Below are 15,826 nucleotides of genomic sequence, written 5' to 3' on the forward strand. Positions count from 1 at the left end.
ACATGGAGGTTCCAGGTCCGCAGGGACGATGCAGTCCTCAGAGAATCAGACTGGTCCCCGAGTGACTCATCTGTCTCCCACTTCACGAGAAACTTTTTGTGGCCACCCCGTCCCTGTCAATGCAGCCCGTAACTTTTCCACAAACGTCTCTTCACTTTCCTCTAATCTCACCTCAGTGGGGACCGTCAGCGTTGTGCGGGGCCTGCCCACACTCTGCCTTACAAACACCAAATGCTACCACTCACTTACCCTCCTCATCCATGCCCTAAAACCGGAATATATTTCCTTTGTAAAACTATGTTATCCTGTTGCCTGCCCCCAACTCGATTTCTTGCATCTTCGTTTGGCTCGTCCCTCCAGACAGAGGGGACTGGGACTAACTTCAGCCCCTCCCTCTCAGGAAGTGCCCCCGCTCCCAAAGGGCACTAATTGTACCTTTTAATTGGGGCAGGGATCCTTCCTGCACCTGGAACTGGCATAGTGGGCCCTGCTACTGCCTCTCAATTCTATCAAAATCTCCTCCCTCCAGTGACAGGTCACCTTACTCATGATAGTGGACAGTCCTTTTACAGAACCATCGGGCCCTTTACTTCCTTACAGCCGAGAAGGAAGGCACCTGCCTCTTCTTGGAGGAGGAATGCTGTTATTATGTAAATGAGTCCGGGGTGATCCAAAACAACTTAAAACATTTCACTGAACACTTGGATACCCTGGCCTATGCCCCTACTAGGACCCCTAACTGTGCCTCATCCTACTTTTTTGCCCCTGTCTCTTTTACTGTTTCTCTAATTTTTTGCAGGAACATGTGCAGGCTTTCACCAACTAAAAGGTCGCCGAATTGTCCCTGCAAGGAGGATATCAGCCCCTCAGAATCAACGACCCTTCCCCAGAGGAATACAGCCTCCCCACACGAAACCCATACCCCGCCACCTAAATCTTTTATTTTTTCCATATCTTCGCTCATCTCCAGCAGGAAGTAGCTTCAGAAGAATGAGACCTCTGCCCTTTTTCTCTTTTTCCTATACTTAAAAGGCAGGAATAACAGATCTGCAACATAACCAGCGCCACTTTAGACAAGCCCAAGTACAAAATGGCGCCACCCATCTCCTCCCCTTCCCCTCTTCCTTTTACAAGAAGCCTCCTGACGTTTAACTTTCTGGCTTCTGCACCGGTGCAGTTCTCCACCCAGTTACATCAACCTAACGGTCCCTCCCCCGCACCAACCCACATTGCACGCCCAAAAGCTAATATAAACCCTCGCAAACCCATTGTTGGGGCTGTCCACCATTTTCAGGGTAGCCATGGGCCCTGTGCCACTCTGAGCACAGCCCGGCAGATTTCTTTCTTTAATACAGCTTGGGGGGCCGAGCCAGTGGTGCACTCGGGAGAGTGCGGTGCTGGGCGCGCGGCGACGCTCCCGCTGCGGGTTCGGATCCTATATAGGAATGGCCAGTGTACTCACTGGCTGAGTACCGGTCAGGAAAAAGACAAAAAATAAATAAATAAATAAATAAATAAATAAAGCTTGAACCATACCGGCATCTCAGCTCACTTTCTTTCAGTAATCATTTCGCAACGTATACACATATCAAAACATCACGTTGTGCACCTTATATACAATGTTTGTCAACTTTACCTCAATACGGCAGGAGTGGGGACAGCACTAGATAAAAGTGAGGTTTTTTACTTTCTCTATTCTAATTCACATACAGAAAAGGCGACGAGGTCCTCATTCGCGCTGTTAGAAGTTATCTGTGAGCGCCTCTCCACTCCCAGTACAAATGTGTATCCTCCTCACCCCACCCCCGCGTCCTTCTGGAAATCCTCTCCTATGCACACAGCTGAAGACATTACAGTAGTCCTAGTTTTAAAAATTAATGATTAACAGAGGCACGCTTCCTGTACCCGGACTCTGCGGACTCTGTTCTAACTGCTATAAAGCTGCCCATGATCCCAGCACGCAACTCACCAGCTTCTGCTTTTTCTACGGCTCCCCTCCTGTCCCTGCCCAAGTGCATTCACGTTTCCACAGAATCGTAGCAGCCTACACATACTACTTTACACTTACACTGCCACCATTTGTGTTCAGGGATCCTCTGCAGAGTGCAGGAAATAAAGGCTGGCGTAAAATTCGTGCCCCATTGTGGCGAGGGAGGGTCTACCCCGCGCCCGCGCCCGCGCCCGTCCCCGCCCGGCCTCGCTGCGTCCCCCGCCGCCCCGTCTCCTTACCGGTTGCTGGCTCAAACGCCTTCTCCGTGCCGGCGGCGTCCACCGGCTCCACGCGGGCCCCGCCACGGTAATTGAGCGGCTGCGACACGACGAAGGTGCCAGTGCTCATGGCGACGACAGAGGCAGACCGAAGAGTGCGGAGAAAGGGAGAGAACGTGACCAGACCTAAGCGGAAAAACATGGAGGACATGCGATACGCGGAGGCGCGCCTGGGAGGCGGGGCCGCGGGGAGGGGAGGGGAGAGAGGCGGGGCGGGGCCGACAGCGGGCTGCTGTTAAAGGGCCTCCAGGTGAGGGCCGGGCCTCCGGGGGCGGGGTCTAGGAGACAAGGGGGATGGTCACTCTGCTCCTCCGCGGCCCAGATCAGGACCTCGCCTAGCCGGGAGAGTGGAATTACACACCAGGATCCTCCCCTCCCCATCCTCCGCAATCTCCAAGGGGCGGGAGAAGAGGGATGGGACTTCCTTCTTCCTGATCAATATTTGCAGTGTACTTTACAAGCGTTTTCGGTTATGTCTTAGCGTATAATCATCGTAGGATCCCACTCCTAATCTTATCGCCTAAAGAAAGCGGAGAATTGGTGTGCCAGGAATTTTAATTTGGTTGTTACTTTACTCTTAAGCCACCTTTTCTTTATCTCTACTTTCTAAAAGGTTGCCGTAAAAACCAAGGGAAGGACTGTAAAGAGATATACGATATTGTGATGTGAAACTGCTTTTTAGATTCTAAAAGAGCAGTTTAAATGCTATTAATGACAAATACTGATAACAAACAAAAGCCTAAGGTACACTATATAAAGAGCAAAGGCCACATGGGAAAAAGGCCTTGTGTAGGACAAAACTGCCACTGGAGACACACAGGTTGTAGTCAGCTAAGCAATCTTGCACAAAGGCAGTCTAGTCTCATTTGTTCTTACAAAATTCCAACGCATCTTTACTAGAGACTTCTATGAACATAAATTAATTTGTAATTTAGACATTTTTTGCAGGCTTGTTTCTCTTCTAAGAGCTGCAGTCTTTCTCAATGTTGTTTTCCTTTACATACCAGCATACCAACACAATATTAGGCAGTGTGGTTTTCAGCTTTAGAATAGAAATAAACTATTCTGGTCAATTATTTTCCAGCACTCTATACCAGTTTGTTCACCCTTTCAGTGCTACTGAGATGTGTAGATCTTGATCCTCAAATGGAAATAGCAGTGCCCAAACTCAGAATACCTGGGGCCAAACTGAGAGCAACTAACTTTGTTATTATTGCCCATTGAAAACTGAATTGAAACATGCATATCAATAGTCTGTGATAGGGCCACCCGTCGCTCACTTGGGAGAGTGTGGTGCTGATAACACCAAGGTCACGGTTCAGATCCTATATAGGGATGGCCAGTTAGCTCACTGGCTGAGCGTGGTGCTAACAACACCAAGCCAAGGGTTAAGATCCCCTTACCGGTCATCTTTTAAAAAAAAAAAAGTCTGTGATGCACTGTAGATCTCCATGATTACTGCAGCAAGGATGGTCATGTATGTACAGAGTCTATATGTATTAGTCCATTTTCTGTAATTCATAACAGAATACCTAAAACTGGGTACTTTATAAAGAAACAGAACTTATTTCTTACAGTTTTGGAGGCTGGGAAGTGCAAGGTCCAGAGAGTACATCTCTGATGGCCTTCATCTTGGTGGGTGCTCTCTCTGCAGAATCCTGTGGTGATTCAGGGTATCACTGAGCAAGAGTGTCTTTTCATGTGCTTTCTTCCTCTCCTTATAAATCCTACAGTCTACTTCCTGAGAATTCATTAAACTATTAACCCATTAATCCTTGTATGGATTAATCCATTCATGGTGGCATAGTCTTCACCATCCAATCACCTCTTAAAGGCCCCACCTTTCAAATACCATATTGGGGATTAAGCTCCAACATGAATTAGAAGAGGGGATATTCACACCTTAGCACTAGGGCCGGCCCGTGGCTCATTCGGGAGAGTGTGGTGCTGATAACACCAAGGCCACGGGTTCGGATCCCTATATAGGGATGGCCAGTTAGCTCACTGGCTGAGTGTGGTGCTGACAACACCAAGTCGAGGGTTGAGATCCCGTTACCAGTCATCTTTTAAAAAAATAAAATTAAAATTAAAAAATTTTAAAAAACCTTAGCACTATACATGTCAAGTTTTATGGGACAATTCTTTAATTGTCCCCCCCATTTAAAATGTTCTGTCCTCAACAAATGCATTTTGACTTGTCACATCATGATTCCTGATGTTTGTTTTGGAAATGTGATTACGACATCTGTTGCTCTAATTCGTAGGTTATGAAAATGGCAAGGCTTCTCCAAAATATCTAGCTGTTCCTGTTACCTATGTATGCTTTTTTTAGATTATTAATATTTTTTCTTTATTAGCAAAAAACAACATATAGAGAGAGCTTCATAAATTGCAAAACCCTTTCACATTTATTTTCTCACTTCATGCTCATAATAACCCTGTGAAAGAAAAGGAGACTAACACAGATTGAGCTAGGAGCTAGTATGTGGCACTGTAACAAATATCTCAGTGGCAATCCTGCAAGATAGGTTTTATTATCCTCATTATATAGTCAACAAAACTAGCTTGGAAAGGTCATAGAGCTTCCCCATAGAGGAGATGGGATTGGTGTCCTGCTCTGTGCAAGTCCAAAGCAAATTTCTTCTTACTACGCCAGGTCCAGATGGTGGAGCCATGAAGGTTGCTATCAAAATTTGTTCTTATTTCGGTGGTTATTTATCAAAGAAAATGGAGATTTTTGAAACCCAGAAAGCTGGACCTTGGAAAAAGATTTAAAGCACATGTAAATTTACTAGGATGAGCTTGTCAACAATATCCCTGAAGCAGCCAGTAAACCACAGAGGGTATTGGCCAATTGTACAAGTTTAGGGTGAAAATTCAAAGAGACAAAGATGACTATAAGAAGCAGAAGTGCCAAAAGAGAAGCACCCCTTAGATAGGTGCATATTGGACAGCACACGTGGGGGCAGAAAGAAAGAAAGAGGAAGGTGTAGAATAGTTGCTAAAGGGGAGGAGAGCTAAGGAGAAACTGCCTACCTCACAATCTGCCTAAAGCCCTTTCCATTTCCACATTCCTTTCTCAGACAACTGGAGGTGGAGAAGAAAAGCAACTGGATCCCCTTCTCCATCTCCAGGCCTCCCAAAGGAGGGAGTCCTTGGGAACCCATGCTGTGATCCAGAGCCCTTCAAAGTCATCCAGCTGCCAGGATGTTGCTTTGGCTTAGTTTCACCATTAGTACCACTCTCTTCCTAGATAAAAGAAAAGATCATTAGAGCTCTTAGTCTGTCCTCTAGAACTATGTTAAAAACACACACGTATTTTTATTTCCTGAACAATAATATGTTTATCACTATTATTATTCCTTCAGAGGAGCCAGAAAACTATCCACATAACAAAATAGAGGAGAAAATTATTCAGAATGCTGTTCCTGACCATTCTAATGGGGCCTTTCTCTTACAATAGTGTACACATTGAATTCCACTGTAAGCCTGTGTATCTTCTCTTTCTTCGTATATAGAATATAGTCTTCTCACATAAGACCTAACAGGTTTCCTGACGTAGGCAACTATTCATTAGGTCCTTAATGAATATTTGTTGAATGAACAAATAAACAGTAATTCAAGTGAAAGGTGTTACAAACCTGGACTTCGAAATCACCACCCTGATAAGGATGTCCCCTGCAGCTAGATAGCTCTACTTGGAGGATCCAGTATTTTTCATCTTTAACAGTTTTTTCAAGACATAATAGTCATATTTTCAAAAATAGGTTTAATTTATTAAACCTAGGTAGTATGAAACAGACTATGTGAAAGTGGTATAAAAATTGGAAAGCACTATACAATTGTTGTTATAATAACACTGCTCATAGTTTGCAGTGCCTTCCTGTTTTTTTCAAATGAAATTCAGGGTCATTGACTTTGGAATTTGTTCTTGGAGCTGATAATCAGCTGGAAATTGAAGACTACTGCTCTTACGGAGATATTTACATCTTGTCTGTTATATGAGACAGCAGAGTTACATATGAATTATTCCAACTTTTTAAAATACATAAGATATACCAGTTGTGTCAGTGTTTTTTCCTGCATGTATATAACATGTAGTCAGTTAAAAACAATCTTTTAAAACTTAAACAAGGGGGGGCTGGCCAGTTAGCTCAGTTTGTTAGAGCATGGTGTTATAACACCAAGGTAAAGGGTTCAGATCCCTGTACCAGCCAGGCACCAAAAAAAAAAAAAAAAACAGAACTTAAACAAAGACCTCTCTGTGCTATTTTTGCAACTTCTTGAGAGTCTACAATATTCAAAATAACTAGTTTTAAAAATTAAAGAATGCATGCTCAAATCGGAAGTAAATGTTTTTAAAAAGAATATTAAAACAATTATTTCACCACCCAGATATAATGTTAATAAACGAACACCTACTAGATACTGTCTTACGTTGCTAAGAGTATAACAACATAAACAACAGAAATTTATTTTTTACATTTCTGGAGGCTGGAAAATCCAAGATCAAGGCACCAGCAGATTCAGTGTCTGTTGAGGGCTTGCTCTGCTTCAAAGATAGTACCTTCTTGCTGCATTCTCACATGGCAGAAGGAGGCAAGGGAGCTCCCTCACACTTCTCTTATAAGGTCACTAATCCAATTCATACTAATCCCACTTATGAGGACATTGCCCTCATGACTTAGTCATCCCCTAAAGGCCCACCTCTTTTTTTTTTCTTTTGGCAGCTGGCCAGTGCTGGGATCTGAACCGGTGACCTCGGTGTTACAAGACTACACTCTAACCATCTAAGCTAACTGGCCAGCACAAGGCCCACCTCTTAATAGTATCACATTGGGGGTTAAGTTTTAATACATGGATTTTGGAGGGACATATTCAGACCACAGCATTAACTATATTATGTTTTACATTGTATTATTTCATTTATTCTCAAAATGACACTATGAATGCTATGATTTGAATGTTTCCCCTGCAAAATTCTCTTGTTGGAAAGTTAATTCCCAATGCAACAGTGTTGGGAAGAGGGAGGGAGGTGTTTAGGTCATGAGGGCTGCACCCTCATGAGTGGATTAATGCCATTATAAAAGGGCTTGATGGAGGAAGTTCTTTCCTTTTTTGCCTTTCCACTTTCTGCCATGTGAGGACACAATAAGAAGGCCCTCACCAGATGCCAATGCCTTGATCTTGGACTTCCTAACTTCCAGAACTGTGAGAAAACAAATTTCTGTTCTTTATAAATTACCCAGTCTCAGGTATTTTGTTGTAGCAGCACAAAACTGACTAAGACAATGAGGTAGGAACTATAATCCCATTTTACAGATGAGGAAACAAGGTTTGATGAGATTGTGTAATTTGCCAGAAATTGGACAGTAAGAAATAGAGCTTGAAGGAGTTTAAAATATGCCATTCTGGCATATTGACTATGTTACTTAAAGGTGCTTGAAAAATATCAGATGTAGAAAGATCACTCTGACCTTAGTGCTGTTTTAAAAGCAAAAGATGAAATTCCCACATGAAAGATGCAAAATCCTTATGCTCAAGGACAAGAAGTCGAGACCAAAAGAATTCTACAGAGACCTTATTAAAATAACCCTTACCTTTTAAGTCTTCCCATATAATTTAGTTGCTTCTTCTCAACTTACTATTCTTTGTCCAATTCAGTAAGTATATAAGTAACTGACTTTGCTATTTTGGGTCTTCATTTCCTTACTAAAGCCCTTGTACCATGTAAAACTTGTATTAAATAAAGTTGTATACTTTTATCCCGTTAATCCATTTATGTCAATTCAATTCTCAGGCCCAGATGGAACCCTGAGAGGATAGAGATAGTTTTGCCACCCCTACAAGCTGAATTTCCCCATATGGCTTAATTGTTTTCTCAGGACAGAATCCTAGAAGTGGAATTGCTAGGTCTAAAGGTATAATTGTTTTTAAACCTTTTGATACCAATTTGTAGGCAGCCTTTTTTTTTAGTTAGAGGTATTGAGGTATACTTTACAATTAATAAAATGACTCATTTTAAAGGGACAGTTCAATGTGTTTTGACAAAGGGATGCAATTATCTCACTCAAGATATGCAGGCAGTTTATTTTTTATTATATGACTTTGAAAATATGAATTAATCACCATTGAGCCAAGTAGTCTCCAGTCTTCTAGTTTACAATCTTGCTATTAAGAAGGCTGATGTCCTCGTATAGGCAGTTTTTTATCTGCCTTTCTAACAAACATTTTATTTGAAGATCTGTTCTGCACCAGGCATTGAATTAGATGTTGGGGGTATACAGATCTGAATAAGCCTGGCACATAGTGAGAACTTAATAAATAACTGTTTGAATAGCCAGTCTCCTTAACTTCTTTTCTTGGTAGCAGGGAAATACCATAGAGAAATCATAAGTTTAATGAAAGTACTTTGGACAGGTTGTAACATAAATCACAATTCAGAACTTTTTTTAATCCCACTCTATCAAACCTCTAAATGCCCCACATCCAAATCCATTAAAAAACCTTAACATCTCTACCTTTAAAATATATCTTGAATTCGTCTACTTCTCTGCTATTCCTCTGCAGAAGAGAAACACGAAAACAGACTGAAATTTCAAACACAGGAAATTGAGGTGAAATGTTTACAGTGTTGGAAAACGGATTAATTCTAATGGAAAATGATTTTTTAAAATAGAATTCACTTTAAGTTCAGTTCTATCTAAAGTGATTTTATGAATTATCAATATCTCTTACCTGGCCATGTTATAACTTTCTTCAATTATTACATCTCCCAAATCTTGATCTCCATACTGATAATGAGGTTTACATTTCAGATGGGTAACACAGGCTGTTCAGTAAAACACTTTCAAAACAGATTCCCTTTTTTTTTTTTTTTTTTAACCATGAATAGCAGGAAAACACAACAGAGAAATCCATGCCTTGTGATAAAAAGAGAACACTTACATTCATCTCATCATGATTAATCAGAAAGTAGGTTCTCTGTTTTTCTCTAAATTAATTAGGTTTCAGATCAGTTACATTATCAAAGGCAAAAATAGCAGCAGCTTAGACAAGAAAGAAATTTATTTCTCTGTCATATAACAATCCATGCTAAGCAGTCCAGGGATAATATGGTGTCCCCAAAGTGTTAGGGACCCAGGTACTCTCTATCTTATTGCTCTGACGTCTCACCTGTTAACTTCTCCATGTTCGTTGAAAGACTGTTCTCATTCAGCTTCCTATAGGAGAGCTTCTGATAGAAGAGCTTCTGACATAATGAGACGTAGCTATGATCTTTTATATCAATGAGCATCCTAAGTGATTCTGATGCAAGCATCCTTGGACCATGTCCAACACAACTAAGCATTGTTTCGCAAATTATGACTCTCAGAACACTGATTTTTGCAAGATGCTCCAAATAAAAAAAATTCTATTGGTAAATAAGTTTAGGAAAACAGTACTTACTATGCCCTCATCTTGGAAATCACAAAGATTTTTTAGCAAATTTAGAGCTCAAATAAGTGCTGCAGTAAAAAAAAAAAAAAAAAAAAAAATCTGTTAAATGTTATACAACCCAATGATTCTCAATCTTATTTGAGCTCAGCACTGTTTTTTCAGGTGACCCCCATTAAATACTCTTTAGGAAATGCTGTTTGGGAATCAGACTGTGTGAAGATTGAAAAGAGATCATTAAAGTTTAGCAAATAGAGGATCCTTAGCATCTTTAAATAGAGCAATTTCAGTTGAACAGTGAGAAAAAGACAGATTATAATAAGTTATGAAGTGAACCAGAAGTGAAATGGACACCGTAAATGTACAACGATACTTACAAGAAATACAGTGAAAAGAAGAAAAGTGCAGTACAGTTTAGGAAGAGAAAAGGAGCCAGGAAGAGGGAGAGCTTGCAAATCCAAGAGAAAGATGCAGTAACTGATGCAAAGTCCCAAAGGAGGCAAAAAGGTTTGGGATCAAGAGGAGAAGAAGTGAATAGAAGTAATACTGGTTTTCTTTCCTCAAACAAGAGAAAAGGTAAAAATATGGATGTAGACATACCAGTTTGGAAGTGAGGGAGCATCGCTGAAAGAGCTGTTTTTCTCTGTGAAATAGGAAAGAAAATCACATGCTGAAAATGAGGAGAAAAGAAAAAGGTTATAAGCTTCAGATGGGAGATAAAATTTGGGAACAGCACTTATGGAAATAAGAAGCATTGTTAACTAAGAAGTAGTAAAAAGATCATTGAGCAGAACTCAGTACTGAGTTGAATATTGAAAAGATTTTCTCCATCCTCACTCAATGACCCAGGAGCGGAGCAAGCAGGTATTTGGATTCACCTAGGGTTAAGGATTAATGAGGCAGGTAAAGAGAAACAAGGGAACCAAAGGCCCTTGTAGGAGTGTTATTGAATAACTTATTGGGTTGGTAAGAAAAAGAAACTAGAAAAAGAAAATAATGGAGAAAGGTTAAGGTTCTGGAGGTTTTCAGGACATGAAAGAGCAGGTTGTGGGGAAGGGAGACACAGAGATGAAAGAGTAGGAAGAAATGTGTTCAGGCCGGCCCGTGGCTCACTCGGTAGAGTGCGGTGCTGATAACACCAAGGCCACGGGTTCGGATCCTGTATAGGGATGGCCGGTTTGCTCACTGGCTGAGCGTGGTGCTGACAACATCAAGCCAAGGGTTGAGATCCCCTTACCGGTCATCTTTAAAAAAAAAAAAAAAAAAAAAAAGAAATGTGTTCAAAATATTTCTATGTTAAATATTTCAATGTTTTTGGTGGTGATTAGATCAATTCATGGGACTGGATTGTTGGAGTGACTGAAAGGGAAGGTTGCTGCAGTAAAGGATGCCTAGGAATTGTAAAGCCAATTGAGAAGGTATATGATATAGTAAAAAGAGCAATGGCTACCTTTAAATCTTGGCTCTGTCCCTTAACAACAAATAAATTTGAACAAGTTGCTTAACCCTCTCAGCCTCTGTTTTCTTATGTTTTTAAAAAAGAAGATGACAACTCTCTGGTAGGAACAATGTAAGAAGACCAAGTAAAGTAACTGGCACAGCAGGCTCACTAAGCAGCAGCTATTACTATTGGACTGGTCGACTGTGAGTATGTCATAGATGTCTGGAATTATAGTAGAAAAAAGGACAGAAAGCAAAAGAATAAGCTGAGTGATTTGGGTTATTAAGTTCTCACTGAATCTGAGGGACTGACTTGTAGGTTACTAAAGGAAAGTATCAAGATCTGAGAGAACACATGGCTTCCAAGAATGCTCTCAAAATCACTCAGCCAGTCATTCAGAAAAGAAAAACAGCCAAGACATTTTAATGGGTCAGGCTTGGAAGTGGTCCATATTCCTTCTCTTCCCATGCCAGTGGAGAGAACTTAGCTGCATGGCCATACTGAACTCCAAGAGAAACTATGAGAATGAAGAACGGATTTTGGAAGATGGTGGTCCATCTTCATTACGTATACTATATTAGTCAGAAGTTCTCCAGAGAAAAGAAGCAGTAGGGCATATATAGAGAGAGAGATTTTAAGCTTCTGTTTTTGAAATTATTTTTTGGCCACTGGCTGGTATGGGGAACTGAACCCTTGACCTTGATGTTACAAGGCTGCGCTCTAACCAACTGAGCTAACCGGGCAGCCCCGGAAGGAGAGAGAGAGATTTTAAGGAATTCGTTCAGGCTGAAAATTCAGGTAAGAATCGACATTGCAGTCTTGAGTTCGAATTCTACAGGGCACTAAACTGGAAATGAAGGCCAGGTTTCTTTGTTGCAATCTTGAAAATTCCTTCTTTTTTTTGAGAATGCCTTCTTTGAAAAACTTCACCCTTTAGGGTCAGCCCATGGCTCACTTGGGAGAGTGTGGTGCTGATAACACCAAGTCAAGGGTTCGGATCCCCTTACCAGTCATCTTTTAAAAAAAGAAAAAGAAAAACTTCACCCTTTACTCTTAAGGCCTTTAATTGATTCGATAAGGCTTGTACACATTATGGAGGGTAATGTCTACTCAAAGTCTACTGATTGTAAACCTTTATCATATCTAAAAGTCACCTGCACAGAAATATCTAAATAGTGTTTGACCACACGACTGGGCCCCACAGTCTAGCTCAGTTGATGTGTAAAATTAACCATCACAGATACCCAAGTATCAACAGTGGTTACCTTATGGAATAGGAAGTAAGGGGAGGGGCAGGAAGACAGCATAGGGGAGAGAGGCATAGATTTTTGCTTTTCATCTTATACCTTTATAGATATTGGTATTTCTACCATGAGTATATATTACTTTTCAAAAAACTGTTATTTTTATTTATTTATTTTTAAAAAAATTTTTGGTGGCTGAACCCTTAAGCTTAGTGCTATTAGCACCATGCTCTAACCAAGTGAGCTAACTGACCAGCCTGAAGAACTGTTCTTTTTCTGCCAGCACCTCGGGGCTCTGCCCAGGGACCGGGGGCATCAAGCTGGGGACTGGACCTCCCCTCCACAACCAGGCACACCACCAGTGCCAAGGAGCATGCCAAAAACATCACCTCCATGTGGGTGGCCCATCACACTCACCACAGTGACCATGGCTGCCATGAAAATGGCTAGATAACCACCACTCAGATGGTCTGCCAGCCACTGGAGTGCATTGACACAAGGAGAGTCACCAGCAGAGACCAAAGAAAAGAAGAGGATGTCTCTCTCCGCAAAGCCCATTCCAGAGTGACAGAAGAAGCATCTGCTCTATGATAATATTGGGGGACCTGAACACACCTCTCACTATTGGACAGATCATTTAGGCAACAAATCAACAGAGTAACCATTACTCTTTCAGAGGGAGAGAAAAAATCTAGGGTTATCAGAGGTGGGAGGGGGGAAGGAGAGGGGGATAGGGAGAGATTGGACAAGGGATATGAAGAATAAGTACAATTTGTAACAACATACATACTAGTAATATTGATCTGATCAACTTATGTCAACATTGAATCAATCCCCAAAATATGTATAATCAATTATGATTCAATAAATAAATAAATAAAATTTAAAAAATAAAGCAAAAATTTTGCCTGAGAATTAAAAAAAAAAACAACTTATTTTTAAGATAGGAGGTAAGATGTCATAGACTGATGCTATGAGTCTGAAAAGAAGACTTTTTAAAAAATAGAAAGCAAGACAATGGGTAGCTAAGAGCACATCAACCCTGCCTTGTGGTCCTCAGGAGGGGCAGGGAAACAGCAGCCTCTGCTCAAGAGGGTTGTGAATTATCATGTATTATCAAATATATTTATGTAATTACATTTCTGTTTCCCTCATGAGAAAGTTAGGCTTTTAATTAAAGTTGTAGGAGTATTCTATGATACAACTGAGGGTATAGCAAAGTCTCAGCAAAAAACAGAAGCTGCAGAGAAGACACTGGAAAGAGTTAAACCACAGAGCAAGGTGAGCCAGGGAGCAGGAAAGGCCAGGCCAATGGGAGATATGCAGTAGAAGGAAAGATGAAAATGAGGGAACCAGCAGAAGAGGGACAAGAGGACCAGAAGGTATTCCAGAGAGCCCATCCCGGGTACACCTGCTCTATTTCTCTCTGATTTTTAAAGTTTGTCATCCTTTCAAGGGGAAACAAACTTCTTTTATTGTTGTTTTGTTTCTTCTGTCTTTTTTCTTTTTCTTTTTTTGTTGTTTTTTTTTTTTTTTTATGGAAGGATATTGAGAGACTTGAGTGGCAGAAGGTATCTAGGGATGGAAAAATGTGATAATACCTGCCATGCATTTACAAGGTCTGTGTCTTCATGCTTAGCCACAGAAAGCCTCCCATGGGTCCCACTGGAGTACCAGTCTAGAATCTTCTCAATGCGTGATCCCTTCCCTGTAGTGGATACAAAACACTTCATTTCCCTAAAAAGCAGGCAGGGTCAATTACCATCACTAGGTGGCACAGGCATATAAGCAGTAATTTGAGTCGTAGAAAAGCTAAAAGTTGGAAAACTAGAAAAAGCAAACCCAAACAACAAAGAATGAACTTCAAGAACAAGGCAAACATATTCAAATATCTATTGCATTTTTGAAATCTTTGCTACAAAGTTGCTTGTTTTGGTGCCTAGAACTTGTGGATGGGTACTTGGTCATGATAGAAAGAAATATCCCTGCAGTAGGTGGCAGCAAATAGCAAGCTACAGAGTAAGACAAGCTGACAACCACAGGAACCAAGGACCTAATCATCTCCTCAAGAAGCCCGTTTCTATTTCGAGTGGGCTGTCTAAATCATTGTCCATATCCCTTAATATTTGTATCCTACCCAAAAGTTTTTTCTGTTTTCCCAGGCTTGCAAGGCCCCAATTTTGTTCCAGTGTCTAACGCACATGACTAGGGTAAGTCATGAGTAGATTAAACCAATCAGGGTTGTCTTGTCACCCTTGCATGGATTAGTTTAGGGGTGGGTATGTGACCTAGATCCAGCCAATCAGTAGTGGAAAGGCTGGGCATCTTCTGGGAAAAGATTCCTTAGCTCTTAAAAAAAAAAGTCCAGTGCTGGCCCATGGCTCACTTGGGACAGTGTGGTGCTGATAACACCAAGGCCACGGGTTTGGATCCCAAATAGGGATGGCCGGTTAGCTCACTGGGTGAGCATGGTGTTTACAACACCAAGTCAAGGGTTAAGATACCCTAACCGGTCATCTTTAAAAAAAAAATTTAAAAAATCCAAATAAAACAGCAAGAGACTTCATTCCTTTCCCGACATCCTGGAACCCAATCACTGGGGATAGGGTCGCTCTAATTGGCTACCTTGGTTATATGCCCACCTGTTGGGAAGAAGGGACAGTGTACCTGACAGCCCTCCAGGACCATATGAAGTAGAGGACAGGAAGAAGGGACAGTGTGCCTGACAGCCCTCCAGGACCATATGAAGTAGAGGAAGAAAGGTTCCCTAAAGGAAACTGTTACCAGACGGAACAAGGAATATTGGGCAGCCAACAACAGCAGAGATACACTACAGTCATACTGCCATATTCTCTCACAGTAATTTAGAATACTTACTTTTTATAAAAATGTGTTCATTTGTCTGATAATCTGTTTTTTGTTTTGTTTTGTTTTGTTTTGTTTGTGACCGGTAAGGGGATCGGAACCCTTGACTTGGTGTCGCCATATAGGATCCGAACCTGTTGCCTAGGCGCTCCCAGCACCGCCGCACTCCCAGCGCCGCACTCTCCCGAGTGAGCCACGGGTTCGGCCCTGATAATCTGTTTGACGTTTATTTCCCCTACCAGATTAGAACTCTATGGTGTCACTATGTATATTTTTGGTGACCACAGTATCCCTTGGCACACAGTAGGCACTTAGTAAACATTTGATGAATAACCTCCTAACCTGTCCAAAGGCTTTCCTTTTTCTAATCTATGTCCACCCTGCCACCAGAATGATCTTAAAATGTAAGTCTGATCATGCCACTTCTCTGCTTGTAGTCAGTGACTTATTGGAGATTTCAAACTTAACCCTTTAGCTTATATGAATTAATCTCACTACCTGCTACCTCCCCACATATCCCAACTACCTACTGTTTCTTGCTTCCTTCCTTTTGTGTATGTTATTCTTTCTG

The 15,826-nt window shown here is 41.3% G+C and overlaps 1 protein-coding gene across 1 annotated transcript in view; it reads right to left on the reverse strand.

Moving 5' to 3' along the window:
* ALDH9A1 (aldehyde dehydrogenase 9 family member A1) overlaps positions 1-2,426 on the reverse strand; it is a 37,884-nt gene extending 35,458 nt beyond the window's left edge. The window contains exon 1 of the mRNA XM_063106632.1: positions 2,230-2,426. Within this exon, the coding sequence (XP_062962702.1) occupies positions 2,230-2,419 (190 nt within the window). The 5' untranslated portion in view covers positions 2,420-2,426. The remainder of the gene's footprint in view (positions 1-2,229) is intronic.
* Between the last annotated feature and the right edge of the window lie 13,400 nt (positions 2,427-15,826).

Source organism: Cynocephalus volans, chromosome 8 (assembly GCF_027409185.1).
Source record: "Cynocephalus volans isolate mCynVol1 chromosome 8, mCynVol1.pri, whole genome shotgun sequence".
Classification (NCBI taxonomy): Eukaryota; Metazoa; Chordata; class Mammalia; order Dermoptera; family Cynocephalidae; genus Cynocephalus; species Cynocephalus volans.